We start from the raw sequence: 19,844 nt of genomic DNA on the forward strand, positions 1-19,844 counted from the left end.
AAAAATGTATGGTCATAAATTTAAGTATTTTCACTCAAGGCCCCTAAATAATAGACTTTAAAATCTATTGATATAGTGGCACCTGACTGGTTTAGTCAGTAGAGCATGTGACTTAATCTCAGGGTCATGAGTTCAAACCCCCCATGGGGTGTGGAGCCTACTTAAAAAATAATAATAATAGGAGCATCTGGGTGGCTCAGTCAGTTAAGCGGCTGCTTTTGGCTCAGGTCATGTGGGATCAAGCCCCGCATCTGGCTCTCTGATCAGCAGGAAGCCTGCTTCTCCCTCTCTCTCTGCCTACTTGTGCTCTCTCTCTCTCTCTGTCAAATAAATAAATAAATAAAATCTTTTAAAAAAATAAGAAAAAGAAGAAAATAAAAATAAAATCTATTGATGTAAATGAAATGAAATTTCATGGTCATCTTTCATTATATTCATTCATAGGCCTCTTTGGGAGTAAGCAACACAGAGGACTTGTAATATTGGTGCTCTTATCCAACATGGGTCAAAAAGAGGATAAACCACAGAAAAATATTAAGGGTTCAGTACAAACTCGGCTTTTGTTGGAGGCAATAAATATTCTGAAATACCTGAAAGTTTTTTAAATGATATATAAGCTATCATTCTAATATAAATATGAAAATAAATCCATAAATTTTCTGATCTCTGATTACAAAGGCAGTGAAAAACATTCAGTAAATAATTTGCAGCTATTTATTAAATATTTCTATTTGGTATCATCATTATCACTGTTTGAACTACTAGTGTCATCATAAATAGAAGTGTTTCTAATTGAAGATACCATCACATCTACAATGCCTTTTTTGGGGTTTTCTTCTAAATCAGTCTGTATTGCTCCAACTTCTGCTAGTTTCCATTCAAGTTCTGCAATAAATAACCCATCATTAAATCAGATAAAAATCTTGGAAAATGAAAATAACTCCTCATCTATGTGAAATAGTAATTGATGCTAATAAAATTAATGTGTAAATGAGGATATATTTACAACTGAGTGACAATGAAAGTACTGCAATATCAAAACACATATTGGATACAACAAAGTTATACTTAAAGGGAGAAATTATGGCTAAAATGTTTATTTTAAATTGACTAAAAATAAGTGGCTTAAAAGTTCAAATCAAGAAGCTAGGAAAAGAACAATAAAGTATACCCAAGAAAAGCTGAAAGAGGAATATAATGAAGAAAAGACTTATTAGCAAAAATAGAAAAACAAAATCAGTATAGGTGACCGACAAAATCAAAAGCTCATTCTTTGAAGAAACTAATAGACATACCTCAGCAAAAATGATCACAAAAGGAAAGAAATCAATTCATATAAAGAATTTACATGGGACGTAACCAAGGTAAAGATTCTAATATGGCTATGACACTATGAAAAAGTTATACCAAGACATGTGAAAACTTCAATGGGAAAATTTTAACAAAAATATAAATTACCAAAATATATCTGAGAGAGAAACCAAAAGAATTGAACTGATAATCCAAAACCCCAGTCCCTATAAATTCATAATTTTGTTAAATTTATTCCTAAGTACCGTATGGATGAACAGAACATTTATGAGGCAAATTACAAAACACACTTCTGAGGAAAATTATAAAATATGTTACAAAATGTAAAATATATATCTCTGAGGAAAATTACAAAAAACAAAAGACCAAGATAAGTGATGAGATATATCTCATTCATGAATTGGAACTTCCACTGTTATTGGATACCAAGGCTCCAACAAATCATCTATAAATATGATTCTAATAATCAACAGGATTTTTCATGTAAGTGGACTAATTCCAACATTCACATGAAATTCTGAAAAAGATTTGCCCTGCTGGAGACAACTGTAGATTTGTTATAAAGCTGTAGTAATAAATGCAGTGCTGTATTGATTCAGGGACAGACAAATAGTAAAGACTTCAGAAATAAATTGAAGCATTTTTGGAACCATGAAAAATGACATTAGGAAACATTAAAAATCAGTGGGGAAAACACCTCACATACATTAGGATTGTTACTATACAAAACACACACACACAGAGTAAACAAGTGTTGGTGAGGATGTAGAGAAACTGGCACTTCTGTGCACTGTTGGTGGGAGTGTAAAATGGGGCAGCCACTATGCAAAACTGTATGCTGTTTCTCAAAAACTTAAAATAGAATTACTATATGATCCAGCAATTCTACTTCCAAATACATACCCAAAAGACTGGGACTAGAACAGATTATTTGTACACCTATGTTCATAGCAGCATGATTTACAAAAGCCTAAAGGTAGAAGCAACCCAAGTGTCCATGGACAGATGAATGGATAAACAAAATGTGGTCCAAACATAAAATGGAATATTATTCAGTCTTAAAAAGGAAGGAAATTCTGGGCACCTGGGTGGCTCAGTTGGTTAAGTGACTGCCTTCGGCTCAGGTCATGAGCCTGGAGTCCCTGGATCGAGTCCCGCATTGGGCTCCCTGCTCGGCGGGGAGTCTTCTTCTCCCTCTGGCCCTCCCCCCGCCTCATGTACTCTCTCTCTCAAATAAATAAATAAAATCTTTAAAAAAAGGAAGGAAATTCTGACAGATGCTATAAAATGAATGAAACTTAAGGACATTATACTAAGTGAAATAAGCCAGTCACAAAAGAATACTGTATGATTCACTTATATGAGGTATTGAGTGTAGTCAGATTCATGGAGTCAGAAACCTTGCCAAGACTGGAGGAGAAGGGAATGGGGAGCTATCATTCAGTGAGTATAGAGTTGCAGTTATGCAAGACGGAAAGAGTTCTAGAGATGGATAGTGGTGATGCTTGCACAACAATATGAATGTGCTTAATGCAACTGAACTATATACTTAAAAATGGTTAAATAAATAAGTCCTGGGTATGTAATGTACAGCATGGTAACTATAGTTCAAAGTAGTTAAGATGATAAATTTCATATTATGTGTATTTTACAACAATTTAAAAAATTGTTTAAATATACAAAAAAACACCAACCCCCCCCCAAAACATGGACCAGGTAATACACTATTCATCATAGTGATTGTCTGTAAGGAGACAGGAAGGGGAATGGGACTAGGAATGAAACTATACATAACTTCAACCATATCTGTAATGTTTATTTGAACAACAAACAAATAGCTCAAGCAAATGAATAAATGCTCACATTTGTTATTTTTGGCAGTAATCAATTACATGAATGTTTGCTATATTATTGTTTGTACTCTTATGTATTAATTTTTTTAATTAAAAGGATGAGGTTCAATGGCTTTCACATGATGGTGTGAGAAGATTTTAATAATATAGATTAAAGCAGTTCCAAGAAATGACTAGATCAAGGATATGGCCTTAGAAGTAGGTTAGCAAGTAAAAATTATTAAAGAAGTTAAAATTATAAATACTGTGCTATGAAAAAAGAAAATAAAGGGAATTAACTGACAAAATCAGATAGTACGTGGACAAGTGAAAAATAAATTGTATAGAGAAAATATGCTATAGAAATTTAGTAGAGAAGAGGAAGACAAGATTATGAACTGGTCCAAAATGACATAATGAGAGAAATGGAAGCCTAGGAGAACCACAAAAAAATAGGGTATGAGAGAGAGAATAAAGAATGGTAGAGTATTTTGGGTACAGGGAACAAGTATGAGACAAAGAATAAAGGCATAAGTGAATAAGGGGTTTCTGCAGTAGTGGTTGAAGAACAGCTTGGCTGGAGCAGAAACTAGAAAGCATTGAGTAATATAGTTGGATAGGTGGGCTGAAATTTTCAAGCAGAAGATTCTGTATTTTTAACTTATTTCACACAAGGAACCATTAAGGATTTAAGCAAGTAGATGTTGTAATAAGAGTACTATTATTAGGAAAATTAATCTGGAGGCATACAAGAAGAGACTAGAAGGGAGGGAAAACACCTTATGTTTTATCGAAATAAACTTTCATGATACTTGTTAATTTATGGAAGTCTTCACCTGTTTTTTTAAATAAACATTTTAAAAATAATATCATTACCTTCCAGCTTGAGATTTATCCCTCCACATTCTATAATTCCAATGAATTTGCCTTCTATCTGACCGTTTTTATAAACAAAAATTGTTGGTAAACAATTGTCATGGTAGTGTTGAATACAGCTATTCACGATGGCTTTAACAAATTTAGTTTCTGGAAACTTTCTTGCTAGGAGACTAAGATGCTGGTTAACCAACAAACACATTGGGATGCTAAAAAGAGAAACAGTACACAATATCTTTAAAAGCAGACTACTTATCTCAGTCTAATGAAGTAAGTGAAACATCCCCATGACAAAAAAATGTATCTTTGGATATGGGTTTTTTTTTTAATTTTATTTATTTGAGAAAGAGAAAGAGGGTGTGTGAGGGGCGGGAGGGGCAGAGGGAGAGAATCTTCAAGCAGACTCCCTGCTGAGTGCAGAGTCCAATCCCTTGACCCATAATATCAAGACCTGGGTGGAAACCAAGAGTCCCGAAGCTTAACCAACTGAGCCACCCAGGTGCCCCTCTTCGGATATTCTTTTGATATAACAGCTTATCAGCTCTCATCCTCTCTTGTTACCTTTAGTAATGATAAACTTCAGAGTCCTTCCATATTTATTGTAAACACTATTATAGCCTGGGAGTGAAGCTTGTTATCATGGAATTTGATGCCTAACTAAGGCTATCTACATCTGACTTAGCATCAATTTAATCAAGTTAGTTCCCAGTTTATAGGACCCAGGAAAAACAAAACAACACAGCACACTTCTAGGGAATCCTTGGCAGTTCTGCGTTGAAACAAGGGATTCCAACTCTTTCCATCACCCCACCACCTTGGCCTTATTTCCACATGAGAATATGACATCCAAAGTGTCTCATCTCAAACTTCCTTGAATTTTTTTTTAAGATTTTATTTTATTTATTTGACAGAGAGAGAGAGAGAGACAGCGAGAGAGGGAATACAAGCAGGAGGAGTGGGAGAGGGAGAAGCAGGCTTCCCACCGAGCAGGGAGCCTGATGCGGGGCTTGATCCCAGGATCCTGGGATCATGACTGAGCTGAAGACAGACGCTTAACCACCGAGCAACCCAGGTGCCCCACAAACATCCTTGAATTTCTTGACTCTGACATACTTCACCCACACTTTTCTTTGACATTCCAGTCCATGCAGCATCTTGTTCCCAATTATCCAGAACTATTCCCCATCAGATATTTAAGGGGCATCGGACTGGCTCAGTTGGAAGAGCATGTGACTCTTGATCTTGGGGTCATAAGTTTGAGCCCCATGTTGTGTATAGAGATTACTAACAATAAATAAACTGAAAAAAATTGATTGGAAGTGTGACCAGAACCTACAATTCTTCCTGCTCTCTGTCAGTTTCACTCCCAATATACCCACTCTTCAGTTAGTTCCTTTTCTCTATCATTCACTCACAGCCTTATCAAACTGTTTCAGAGCCAATCCTTTATTTCATCCCATACTCATTTCACATGGGACCTTTCTCTGTTTGTTATTTTGCTCTCTCTTTTCCTGTTTTTTTTTCAATCTTCTCCACTTTCTATAAATATATTTAAGTTACTAAATTTTTTAAAAGTTCTTTACAACTCTGTGTCTCCTTCAAATAACTACTCTCCTGTTCATAGCACAAATAAAAAGGGAAATAATCTCTATGTTCCATTCACTTCCTTTATTGAAAGGTTTTCCCTTTTTTTGGCTTTTTTGATTATACTTTTTTTCTCCCCCAGTGCAAAAAAAAAGGAGGTTTTATTAAAGCACAGGGACAGGACCCGTGGGCAGGAAGAGCTGCTGCGATAGCACTTTCTATTAATTTCCTTTTTAGTTCTTTGACTGCCTTCTTCTATGACTCAAATGTAGATGTTCTATGTGATTGTGTCCTTCTCACACTAGACACATTCACTGTGCAATCTTATCCATTCTGACATCAACACTGATGAATTTCATCTCCTCTCCTCCCTCAAAGGAAAAAAATGTATATCTGTATATGTTATACATTTCTTCTGTATTTTCTTAGTTTGGCACTGAGGCCAAAAATCTCCCTATTCTCTACAACATCTAATCGGTAATCACATCATATTGCTTCTACTTCCTTATCTTATACCTAACCTCTCCTCTTTTTCTCCATTACCTTACTCCTTTCCTTTCTTATCTGAGCTTCATCAGATTATCCTAAGGGTCTGTTTCCAGTCTTGGTTTCCCAAATTCATCCTTGATCCTGTTGACAAAGGGAGCTCAAAATGAAAATCTCACCAGGTAACAACTGCCCTTCCTTCAAGCTTAAAATTCCTCAAGGGCTCCTTGCTGCCTTCAGGATAAAGTCTGGGCTCTTCAGTATAGCTTTCAAGGTTCTCTGTGGTCTCTCTAGCATTATTCTCTGCCTGCTACCATATTACTTAAAGCTCTCCAAAGCAAAATGCCGTCTTATTTCTGTATCTTTCTTCAGCTGGACACTCTATCTAACATACTCCATTAATCCTGTCTACTTCCTCTTTGGGGAATCTTATTTTTTGAGGCCAAGACCAAGAATTACATACTCTGTAGAAAGTTCCATACTTCCTTCCTCCAAGCATAAAACTTACTACTCCCTCTTCAGTGCTTCCACGCTGTGTACATAATTCAACTGTAGCACCTAAGAGACTTTATTATTATGTCTAGTTGTCTCTCTCTCTACTATATTGATGGCATAGACAGACGTTTTATAGACTTTGCATCTCCAGCATCTATAAAATCCTCAGAAATCCTCTTAATAGTAGACAATGTTATATATCAATTCATAGAGCAAGAAATTTAATGCATTATACATTTAACTTATATTTCAGAATATATAACATCATTTATTTTCATAATTACAACCAACTACAAATCTAGATACTGCTTTATTTTAGTGGGTGACCTACTTTAATATTAGAAAAGTATGTACTGCCTAACTTAAATATCAATTTTCCACACAAAGCAATTAACATAAATTGACTTTATAAGTTTCAATTTTCCTCAAATAGTGAAATGAATCCACTAATATCTAACTTAAAGGAATTTTATCATACTGTCAGAATGAGAGCTGAGTCAGTGGTATGATGGACACTTACAGGGTAGGTGGGGTGAATGGCAGAAGGTAGGTGGACATTGATGGTGATAGTGAAAAGTGTAGAATTAAGAGAGTATGGTGTAACAGATTATGTGATTAGTGCAGACACAAAGTGGTTGCCTGAAGACAATCTGACAGCAAGTGGTAAGGGAACAAATTTGGTGTTGGGGTTCAGGGGCCAGAATTTAACTCCAGAAGAACTATAAAATATAAGGGAGACCTCTGCATCAGAACATGAGATAAGGGCCTAGTTATGGTATTCAAGGCTCAAAATATACATTTGGCATAGGAATGATGTAAAAACCCCAAATTGGAATTTGGGCACAGGTGTAAGACTGAATAAAATCAGAATCAAGCCTGCCTGGAAGCTTAGCCACTAAGCTCACTGGCCCAGGATGATTCGATCCCTCTAGGGGACACTAGGCCAGCTGAGCCTTCACTTGGATGAAAAGTTGGCCAAGTTCTATAATTTTAACGGCAAAAAGACATTAAAATTACAGAACATAGGAACCGAGTTAAAAAACAAACTCTTGGAGCACCTGGTTGGCTCAGTCCGTTAAGCATCTGCCTTGGGCTCAGGTCATGATCCTGGGATCCTGGGTTGGAGCCCTGCCTCAGGCTGCCTGTTCAGTGGGGAGACTGCTTCTCCCTCTGCCTCTGCATCTCCCCCCTCTTTATGCTCTCTCACGCTCTCTTTCAAATAAATAAAATCTTAAAAAAAACTCTTTTGTTCCTATAAAATTTATAGAAGGCAGATAGAAACACAAATATATTTAACAGTTATATTCTACTCTACAATATGAAAAGTTATGAGTCAATCCATTATTAAAAACTAGACTTTTCTAAGGACTATTTGTCACACAAGTAATTATTTTCTGCTGTATAAATTTTATTATAAATTTTCTTAAAATGTGTGTTTTATACCAACACATAAATGCATTTTCTTAATGTCAAGAAAATGAATATTTTATGTAACTATCTTAGATTGATTGCCCCTCAGAAAATCTTCTGGGGTCACAAATACTTAAAATATTATTTAGAAGATTCTTATTCTTTGAGTCCATCAGAGGAAATGAGAGTTTGAAACAGCCTAGCTGAAACTATAACACATTCGATCTCTTTCATGAATATTTGGAAAATTATTTGTCCAACCTAATCCTTTCTCTAGAAATAACCATTAAAGTAAGTAATTTTGTGCTGTGGTATGGGCATTCAGAACCAACATCTATTCTGCCAATCACACTGGGTCCCAGAAAAAGATATTCAGTGAATCACTTCAGTATACAACATTTCTCACACACAAATCCCATTATTGTAAATGTCAGTGTCTCTCATACTTACTTGTGAGGAACCAAAATCAGCAGCATTTACCAATTGGTTTAACCAGGTAAGTGGTATAGGAAAAATAGGAAATGATTCTTTTTAAGGCTTTAAACTACTCAAAAATTAGTTTCCAAGCATTTTAGTTACAATAACAGTAATGTCTTCTTTAATGGGACGTGGTGTCCTCTCAAAATTTGTCTGAGGAACTGGTGAGCTGGTAAACAGCGGGGCTCTAATTTGCATAAATTGCTCTGTGCAGAGTTTCTGTGAGGACCTGAAGAGAGAAGAAGTTTTTTATTCAGAGAACGAGATGAACACAAGGAGGAAACTGGCATGGCCTCTGTTCCTGGAGTGGCGTGGAGCCCAGGCAGAGTAGCTGGGACCTAATGCTAGAGAGATTTGTGAAACCCTGGGAGCTTGCAGTGTTTCTGTGGCACAGAGATGGGGAAAAGTCCACTCTACCCAATTATCATATACCAGGCTGGTAAGGTCTGAGGACATTTGGGTTATGCTTAGTACAAGTAGGCACTATAAATTGTTTTAGGAGCATAGGGGAGTACAAGGGAATTGTTCTGTTAAAAGAGACTTAAAAGACATGATCTATCCAAATGCACTGCATGACCCTTGACTGGATCCTTCATCAATTATTATTAATTTTGGAATTATTACTAATTTTGTTAGTTGAGAAAACAGTATTATGGTTATATAGAAAATGCCCTTATATTTTGAAGATGCATGCTGAAGTACTCAGGAATAAAGGTGTATGCTGTGTATAATTTGAAATGATTCTGCAAATATATACACATGCACATAGCTACATACAAATAAAAACATACAAAAGTGGCAAAATGTTCATTATTGAATCTACCCAGCTGGTATTTAGGGTGTTCATCTTATCATTATTTCTACTTTTTTGAATGTTTGAAATTTCCACAATAAATTAAAAAAAATTAATGGCCAAAAAGTGTTTTTTTTTCTCTTTAAAGTTTATTTATTTAAATAATCTCTACCCCCAACATGGGGCTCGAATTCACAACCCTGAGATCAAGAGTTGAATGCTCTTTTGACTGAGTCAGTCAGGCACCCTGAAAGAATGCTACTTTTCTAAAAAGTGTGACAAGTTCTTTAAATTAGACATGAAAACCTAATAAAAAACCGAACTTAATCCCTGAAGCCCATTACTCTCTACATGTATGTATATGTTAAAAAGAAAGCCACAAGGCCCAAGGTGGAGTTACTTGCTCCCAGGACAGCAAAGACTTAATTTCAGTTTCAACCTCTCCAGGAGTGATATTTTAAGTCAATCAGTCTGGAATTTTCTGGTCAGTACCAAATGAGGTAATCTGTCCCATGAGCTCTCCATTGAGATGAGGTAATGAATCTAATAAGAACTCCCCTCCCATTCCCCCTAAGAGAAGGTGACCTTGCCTGAATAATCCTTTCTTTTCTTTCACTAATAACTTCCTGTCCCACCCTCCTTGCTATAAAAACCTTCCATTTTGTACAACTCATTGGAACTTCCCTCTACCTGGATAGGATGCTGCCTGATTCATTAATCACTTAATAAAGCCAATTAGGTCTTCAAATTTACTTGGTTGGATTCTGTTTTTTAACATTATATATGTATATATGTATGTGTGTATATATATATATATATGCTTTCTTTTCTTGAATAATCTTTGTTATATGCTTTATAAAACCTGAAAACCATACATAAATATCTTAAAACATTAGTATATTAACATTTTGCAAAAACGCTATGGTAATTACCTTGATCTGTATAAATGAATTATAACTGATACATCTTTTTCTGCATTTGTGACTTCATTCACATACTGATTTCCAGAAATTTCTCTTAATTCCCCAAATTTTTGTTTTTTCCTAAGAGCTTTCCATTCCTGTAACCGCTTTTCTCTAATTAAAAAAATGAAATAAAAAAAAAGAAAATTGTCATAGTCTTCAGGTCATCCCTATATATAGTAACAATTTAGGGCAATGAATGTAATGCTAGAACATATTAGACACTTTAAAGAATGATAGAATAACTATTAATGGTCTTATAATGCTAATTTCTTTTTTTTAAGATTCTGTTTATTTATTTGAGAGGGAGAGAGAGAGAGAGAGAGAGAGAGAGAGAGCACAAGTGGGGGAGGGGGAGGCAGAGGGAGAGGGAGAAGCAGACTCCCCACTGAGCAGGGAGCCTGACACAGAGCTCCACCCCAAGACCTGAGATCATGACATGAGCCAAAGGCAGACACTTAACCAACTGAGCCACCCAGGCGCCCCCCAATTTCTCTTTTCATACAGGCATTTGTGTTACAGGTATTGCAAAGAATAAGGAGTTAGCTATTGATTTTTTGTTTTCGTAATATTTTATTTATTTGTGAGAGAATGAGAGAGAGAGAGAGCACAAGCAGGGTGAGGGGCAGAGGAAGAAGCAGACTCCCTGCTTAGCAGGGAGCCTTATGTAGGGCTCAATCCCAGGACTCTGGGATCATGACCTGAGCCGAAGGCAGATGCTTAACCGACTGAGCCACCCAGGAGCCTCAGTTATTGACTTTTAAATTTATTTTTATTTAAGACTAGGTCTTAATCATAGCTATAGAGTTTATTTAGACACTGAGCTAACAAATTCTCATACACAGGTTAAACACTTACTAAGGAATACACATAATAATAGCTAATATTTATTGAGTGCTTACTATGGTACCAAGCACTGTTTTAAGTGCATTATATTAACTAATTTAACTTTATCAAGTTAGTACTATTATTATCCTGTTTACATGCTCTTAACTGTCATGCTAAGCTGAACTTCAGTCCAAAGCCTTTGCAAATATGTGTAATTACTTGTTATAAATTTATTGCAGGAAGAGAAGTGGTAGAGAAGAGTGATTACTTAATAGTGTGACGGTCAACACTTCTCTTCCTCCTCTACTCGCACATTCTCCTCAGTTTTCTTTGTTATTTCAGTGGGTTGGGCAGGGAGAGTCACACCTAGTTTTGCCATCAGAAGGAGACCTCATGTTCAACAGCCAGCATTTTTCACCTAGCAATCACATCAGTTGGGATTCAGTCACAAAAACAGGAAGCCCTCCAGCTATCTTAAACAGGCTTAATCTGGGGGATTAAGTGCTTAACACACTTGATGTAAAAATGAAGACTATAGGCTGAGCTACCAGGAATGACTCCCAAAACAACATTGAAAACTGGTCTGCCAAGGGAAGAGCTTTCTCTGCTGCAATCCAGAAACTGGGGAATCTGGACCTACTGTTTCAATGTGTCCTACTATCAGCCTACACTGGGCATCAGAAAGCCACTGCAGCAACTGTTGTCTGTAGGGACCTATCTCCTTTGCAAAGACTGGAAGAAAATATTTGCAGAAGACACATTGGATGAAGAACTATTATCCAAAATATACAAAGAACTCTAAAACCTCAACAATAACAAAACAAATAACCTGCTTTGAAATGGGACAAAGACCTTAACAGACAACTTACCAAAGAATATATTGATGACAAATAAGTGTATGAAAAGATGCTCTACATCCATGTCATCAGGAAAATGCAAAATGAAAGAAGAGACAACTACGTATCTATTAAAAGGGCCAAAATCCAGAACACTGATACCAAATGATTGAGAGGATGTGGAGTAACAGGAACTCTCATTCACTGCAGTGGGAATACAAAATGTATACCTTTTGGAAGATAGTTTGGAGTTTTCTTGTATAATTAAACATACTCTTACCATATGATCCAGCTATCATGCTCCTTGGTATTTATGCAAAGAAGTGAAAACTATGTCTACACAGAAACCTACACACAGGTGTTTATAACAGGTCTAATATTTATCACTGCCAAAACATGGAAGCAATCAAGATGTCCTTCAGTAAGTAAATGGATAAACTGTGGTATATCCAGATAATGTAGTAGTAGTCAGTGCTAAAAAGAAATGAGCTATCAAGCCATGAAAAGACACAGAGGAAACTTTTTTTTTTAAAGATTTTATTTATTTATTTATTTGAGAGAGAGAATGAGAGATAGCACGAGAGGGAAGAGGGTCAGAGAGAGAAGCAGACTCCCTGCTGAGCAAGGAGCCCAACATGGGACTCGATCCCGGGACTCCAGGATCATGACCTGAGCCGAAGGCAGTCACTTAACCAACTGAGCCACCCAGGCGCCCGACACAGAGGAAACTTAAATGCATATTACTAAGTGAAAGAAGCCAATCTGAGAAGGCTACATGCTGTATGACCCCAACTATATGACAATCTGGAAAAGGCAAGACTATGGAGACAAGACTATGCTTGCCAGGGATGGGGGGAGGGGCGGAGGCTGGCAAATAGGCAGACCATAGAGAATTTTTAGGGCAGTGAAAATACTTTGTATGATACTATAATGATGGTTACATGTCATGCATTTGTCCAAGCTCATAGAAAATATAACACTAAGGATGAACTGTAATGTACACTCTGGACTTTGGATGATTACAATGTATCGATGTGGGATCATCAATTATAGTAAATCTATCACTCTGGTGGGAGATGTTGATAATGGGGGAGACTATGCATGTGCTGGGGCAGGAGGTATATTGGAAATCTCTGTACCTTCCACTCACTTTTGCTGTGAATGTAAAACTGCTTTAAAAAAAGTCTTAAGTGTGCCTGGATGGGTCAGTTGGTTAAGTGTCTGCCTTTGGCTCAGGTCATGAACTCAGGGTCCTGGGATCGAGCCCATACTGGGCTCCCTACTCAGTGGGGAGGCTGCTTCTCCCTCTCCTCCTTCCCCTGCTTTCTCTCTCTCTCTCTCTCTCTCTATCAAATAAATGGATAAATAATAAAAACTAAAAGAAAAAAGTATAAAATTTTTTGTTGTTTTGTTTTGGCTGTAAATGAGGAATTTGCTTTAAATCACCACTATCAGGATGACTACAGAATTTTCCCTTGTTAATAACTTTTGAAAGGTTACAGTTTCCTGTTTCCTTAGATTCAAAGTGACAACAGAGATATGAAAGTAATGCCATAAGTTGGTGGCAATTAGAGTTGGAGTTCTGATACGGAATATGGGAGTGAGAGAACTTCCCCATAGAGTACTCCCTTTAATCTCTGTGGCAGAGATTGGTTGGGCGGTCATTGGTATATTTTCCTCTTCCAGGGTTCACGGGAAAACTACATTAGTCAGCTTCCCTTGCAATTAGATTAGGCCCAGGAGCTTGGATTGTGGCCAATAGAACAAGAGTGAAAGTGTTACGTGCATTTCTGTGACTCAGCCCTGAAATCTCCTATGCTATCACTCACTCTATCTCCCTAGTCCCCAAGCCTGGAGGGAAAGGATTCTGACATGATGAAGACAACCTAACGAAAAGAGCCCAGATTCCTAGTCATCACCCAGAGGAGTTGCTCAGGAGAATTGTAGGACCCACACCACCTGTGAGTGAGCAACTGTCCCGCCTGAAACCATTGAGATTCTGTAGTTGCTTGTTAGAGCCGCATTAATCATCTCAATTCTCATCTCAAATTCTGCTGACACAAACGGTTACATTAGTAGGACTGCTATCCTTGAACAATCCTTGCATTCCTTGAATAACTAATTATTCATTATATGTGATTATTTTAATACACTATTTGCCAATATGGTATTTAAGGTTTTGGCATCTATGTGTCAAAAGAGAGACTGGTCTAAAGCAATGTTTTTCAAGTTAAGGCATGTGGACATCCTATATGAGAATCACTTAGGTATAGCAGGTTCCACAGATGGGCATATTCCTGAGATCCAACCCAAATTTACTGAATATTACCTCTTGGTGCTGGTCTCAGGAATGAGCATTTTTAAACTTTATATTATGGACAGTTACTAACATATACAAGGTGAAGAGACCCCAGATGTATGCATGGCCAATCTTCTTGCATCTTACCCCCATTATCTTCTTACCTCAAGGGCTATTCTGAAGCAAATATAAGACATCATATAATTTCATCTGCAAATATTTCATTACATATCTCCAAAAGATGAGAATACTTTAAAAAATGTAACTCACATGGCACAATCACACCAAAAACAGTAATTCCTTAATATATTCAGGTATTTTTTAAATAATCCTATTCTAAAATACATAAAATATCCATAAAATTTACCATGTTAACGATTTTCGAGTGTTCAGTGGCATTGAGTACTGTATTCATTTTTAAAGGTTTGTTTATTCAAATGAGGATCCAAATTAGATTTATAAAAATGGTTGTTATATATCTTAAATCTCATTTAATCTACAGATTCCTTTCCATCTATTTTTTTTTCCCTAGCAGTTTCTTTGCTTTTGAAGGAAACCAGATTGTTTGTCCAAGGTTTCCCACAGTTTGAATTTTGCTGGTTGCATTATCAAAGTCAATTCACATGAGAAATATACATTTTTTTAAAAGATTTTATTTATTTATTTGACAGAGAGAGACAGTGAGAGAGGGAACACAAGCAGGGGGAGTGGGAAAGGGAGAAGCAGGTTTCCCGCTGAGCAGGGAGCCTGATGCTGGGCTCGATCCCAGGACCCTGAGATCATGACCTGAGCCAAAGGCAGTCGCTTAACCAACTGAGCCACCCAGGCACCCGAGAAATATACATTTTTATTAACAATGTTGGGTGATTGTTTTGACCAACCAACCTAAGAATCATGAATCTTATTTCCTTTCTTATGAGCCTTGTCTGATTGTGACAGTCAGGTTATATTATCAATTAATATAACAATGTTTTATGCAGTAAGTTAGTAAGCTTTCCATCTTTATAAAAACATAGGTTATATGTACCTTGAAAATAGAGAAGAATCACCTAGAGAACAAATTTTAGGAAGCAGTCTAGCTTCTCTCTTATTCTTTTCTATCTCCTATTGAGTCAATTTTGGAAATTTATATTTTCATCAAAAAATCATATTTTTTAAATGATGCATATGCTCATATATCAAATATTCTGTTGGTCTGGCTTCTTTCATTTAGTATAATGCTTTTGAATTTCACCAAAGTTATTGTGTATATCAGTAGTTTGCTTTCTATTCTTACAGAGTAGTATTCCATTTCATGAATATACTACAATTTGTTTATTCATTCACTTCGCATGTATTCATCATATCAATGGACTTTTAGGTTGTTTTGTTTTTAGCTATTATGAATATTCATGTACAATTCTTTGTATTGACATATATCTTCAATTCTCTCAGGAATGTGATTGCTGGGTTATATGTTAAATGTATATGTAACTTTGTAAGAAATTGTCAAACTGTTTTCCAGAGTGGTCATATGAAGATTTCAGTTCCTTCATGATATTTACATTTTAATTGTCATATAATTCATATATTAGCATGCCTTTAAGATATTGTGAGTTCGGTTCCAGACCATGGCAACAAAGCCAATATCACAATAAAGTGAGTCAAATGAATTTTTTGGTTTCCCAGTGTGTATAAAAGTTATGTTTACACTATACTGTAGTCTGTCAAGAGTGCAATAGCATTATGTCTAAAAACAACAATGTAGGGCAGCACCTGGGTGGCTCAGTTGGTTAAACGTCTGCCTTCAGCTCAGATCATGAGCCCAAGGTCCTGGGATTGAACTCTTGACTTTGGCTCAGATCATGGTCTTAGGGTTGTGAGATGGAGCCCCACATTGGGCTCTGCTCTACACTCAGTGGGGAGCCTGTTTCTCCCTCTCCCTCTGTTGCTCCCCCTGCTTGTACTCACTGTCTCTCTCTCTCTGTCAAATAAATAAATAAACACACAAATAAATAAAATCTTTTTAAAAATCTCAATCCTATCTTAAAAAAATAAAAATAAAAACAATAATGTACATAAAATACAAATAGCAAATAAAAAATACTTTATTACTAAAAAAATGTTAACCATCATCTGAGCTTTCAGAGAGTCATACTCACTGAACATAGATCCCATAATAAATTTAATAGTAATAAAAAAGCTTAAAATATTGTGAGAATTACAAAAATGTGAAAGTCCTGAAGTGAGCAAATGCTTTAGAAAAATGGCACCAAAGCCTTGCTCAAGGCAGGGTTGCCACAAACTTCCAATTTGTAGAAAGCACAATATTTGCAAAATGCAATAAAGTGAAGTACAATAAAGTGAGGCATGTCTGCACAATAAAATTCAACTATTTAAAGTTTACAAGTCAGTGATTTTTTTAAAAATAAAGATTGATTGATTGATTTTAGAGAGAGAGAGAGAAAGCACAAGCAGGGGAAAGGGCAGAGGGAGAGGGAGATGGAGAAGAAGACTCCCCACTGAGCGCAGAGCAGAGCCCCAAACGGGTCTCCATCTCACCATCCTAAGACCATGATCTGAGCCAAAGTCAAGAGTCAGACGCTCAACAGACTGAGCCATCCAGGTGCCCCCAATTCAATGATTTTTAAAATATTCAGAAAGTTGTGCCTCCCTCACCACTATCTAATTCTAGAATATTTTTGCTGCCCCAAAGAAATCCCATCTGCAGTCATTCCCTATTCCCCCATCATAGGCCCTAGTAATTAATAATCTACTTTCTGTCTCTATAGATTTTCCTATCCTGGGACACTTCGTATAAATGGAATCATATAAAATGTGGCCTTCTGTCACTGGTTAATTTCACTTGGCATAGTATTTTTAAGGTTCAATCATGTTGTAGCATGTATTAGTACCACAATTCTTTACATGGCTGAATAAAATTCCATTGTACCGATACACCACACTTTTTTCATCTACTACCCAGTTAGTTGATGGACATTCACATTCTTTGTACTTTTTGGCTATTATAAATAATGCTACTATGAACATTCATGTACATGTACATGTACATGTTTTGTATACATATCTATCTCAGAGTAATTTCTGGATCATGTGGTAATTCTATGTTTAACATTTGAGGAAATTCCAGACTATTTTTCTTTTTTTTTTTTTAAGATTTTATTTATTTGACAGAGAGAGACACAGCGAGAGAAGGAACACAAGCAGGGGGAGCAGGAGAGGGAGAAGCAGGCTTCCCACTGAGCCGGGAGCCCAATGTGGGGCTCGATCCCAGGACACTGGGATCATGACCTGAGCCGAAGGCAGACGCTTAACGACTGAGCCACCCAGGCGCCCCCCAGACTGTTTTTCAAAGCAATGAATCATTTTACATTCCCACCAGCAATGTCTGAGGGTTCCAATTTCTCCACATGCTCACCAACTCTTATTGTCTGTCTTCTTTATTATAACTACCCTAGTGAGAATTAAGTGGAATCTCATGGTTTTGATTTGCATTTCCCTAATGACTAATTAAGTTGATCATCTTTTCATGTACTTATTTTCCATTTGTATACCTGCTCTGGAGAAATGTCTAATTAAGTCCTTTGCATGTTTTTATATTGGGTTGTCTTTTATTGTTGAGTTCTAGGAATTCTTTATATATTCTGGTTAGTAATCCCATATTATATATATAATTTGCAAATATTTTCTCCCATTCTGGGAGTTATCTTTTCACTCTCTTGACAGTGTCCTTTGAACAAAAGTTTTCAATTTTGATAAAGTCCAGTTTATCTATTTTTTCTTTTGTTGCCTGTGCTTTTGGTGTCATTTCCAAGAAATCATTGCCAAATCCAATGCCATGGACATTACTCCCCCTCCATGTTTTCTTCAAGGAGTTTTATAGTTTTAATTCTTACATTTAGGTCTTTCATCCACTTTATTTTTTGTTTATGATATGAGGTAGAAGTCCAACTTTATTCTTCTACGTGTAGAAATCCAGTTTTCCCAGTATCATTTGTTGAAAAGATCGAATGGTCTTGGCACCTTGTTGAAAATCATTTGACTATATATGTGAGGGTTTCTTTCTAGGCTTTCTATTCTATTCTATTCTACTCTACTCTATTCTATTGTCTGTGTGTCTATCCTTATGTCACTGCTACATTGTTTTGATTACTGTCGCTTTGTAGTAAGTTCAGGAAGTTTGAGTCCTCCAACTTTGTTCTTCCTCAAGATATCTTTGGTTTTCAGGACATGGATTATGTTTCTTTGTATTCATTTTGCCAATTTCTGCTCTTTTTTTTTTAAAGATTTTATTTATTTATTTGAGAGAGAGAGAATGAGAGATAGAGAGCACGAGAGGGAAGAGGGTCAGAGGGAGAAGCAGACTCCCTGCTGAGCAGGGAGCCCGATGTGGGACTCGATCCCGGGACTCCAGGATCATGACCTGAGCTGAAGGCAGTCGCTTAACCAACTGAGCCACCCAGGCGCCCCCAATTTCTGCTCTTAACTGGAGATCAATTAGATTAATTTAAAATACATTTAAACTATGCAATGTTAAGTGCCTGACATGAAGCTTAATTTTAGTGTAAGTGCCTGACATTAAGCTTTTGATTGCTGAGGCATCCATTCCAAAAGATACACATCTTGGAAAACACATCGCCACCTGTATGACACAGCTACTAGCAAAACGACCAGATAAGGAATTAGGCTGCCCCCACCCATGAAGATCCCTCTTTCAGACTTACTTCTGTCATTTAACTCTTCTTTGCATTTCTTACGCGCTTTTTCCCCCTTAATTCTCCCATCACTGTTTCTTTGTGTTGAGTTGATTTTTATACTGTGCCATTTTAATTTGCTTCTTTTCTTTTATTCTTTTAGTTTTTTCTTAGTGGTTACCTTAAGGATTAAAATTAATATCTTATAACGACCTACCTCGAATAATACCAACTTAGTTTCAATACCACACACACTCTACTGGAATACACCTCCATCCTTCCCCTTTTATACTGTTATTGTTACAGACTACATTGTTATATATTGTCTGTCCATTAACATTAACTTATAATTGTTGTTTTATATATTTGCCTTTTAAACCATAAAGGTAAAAATAGAGTTAAGAACCAAAGTTGAGTAATTCTTTTATATTTACTTATGTAGTTTTTACCTATGTTATTTACTTCTTCAGAAGGCTTTGAGTCACTGTCTAGTGCTCTTTAATTTCAGCATGAAGGACCCCTTTAGCTACTTTTTTAGGGCAATTCTAGTAGTAACAAACTCACTTAGCTTTTATCTAGGAATATCTTCATTTCTCCTTTATTCTTATAGCACAGTTTTGCCAAATGAATAATTCTCAGTTGACAGTTGTGTGTGTTGTTGTTGTTGTTGTTTTGCAGCACTTAAAATGTATCAACTCACTGCCTTCTGGCCTCCAAGATTTCTGATGAGAAATTGACTGACACTTATTAAACGTCCCTCGTATGTGACAAGTTGTTTCTCTCTCACTGATTTCAACTTTCTGTTTTTATTTTTTCATAGTTGATTATGATGTGTCTTTGTGTGGTTCTCTTTGAGTTTATCCTACCTGAATTCATTGAGCATCTTGGATTTACAGATTTATGTCTCTTCTCAAATTTGGGAAGCTTTCAGACATTATTTCTTCAAAATATTCTCTCTGCT

The 19,844-nt window shown here is 36.4% G+C and overlaps 1 protein-coding gene across 7 annotated transcripts in view; it reads right to left on the bottom strand.

Moving 5' to 3' along the window:
• Positions 1 to 700: 700 nt before the first annotated feature.
• The window catches only part of PDCL2 (phosducin like 2), a 244,449-nt gene continuing 225,305 nt past the window's right edge, over positions 701 to 19,844 (bottom strand). For all 7 annotated transcript variants that reach the window (XM_073891707.1, XM_073891706.1, XM_073891705.1 and 4 more), the window contains 3 exons: positions 10,197 to 10,340; positions 4,020 to 4,228; positions 701 to 885 (listed from right to left, as the gene is read on the bottom strand). In XM_073891707.1, the coding sequence (XP_073747808.1) occupies positions 728 to 885; positions 4,020 to 4,228; positions 10,197 to 10,340 (511 nt within the window). In that variant the 3' untranslated portion in view covers positions 701 to 727. The remainder of the gene's footprint in view (positions 886 to 4,019; positions 4,229 to 10,196; positions 10,341 to 19,844) is intronic.

Source organism: Callorhinus ursinus, unplaced genomic scaffold, assembly GCF_003265705.2.
Source record: "Callorhinus ursinus isolate GAN/ISIS: 27379988/994484 unplaced genomic scaffold, GSC_fseal_2.0 scaffold4, whole genome shotgun sequence".
Classification (NCBI taxonomy): Eukaryota; Metazoa; Chordata; class Mammalia; order Carnivora; family Otariidae; genus Callorhinus; species Callorhinus ursinus.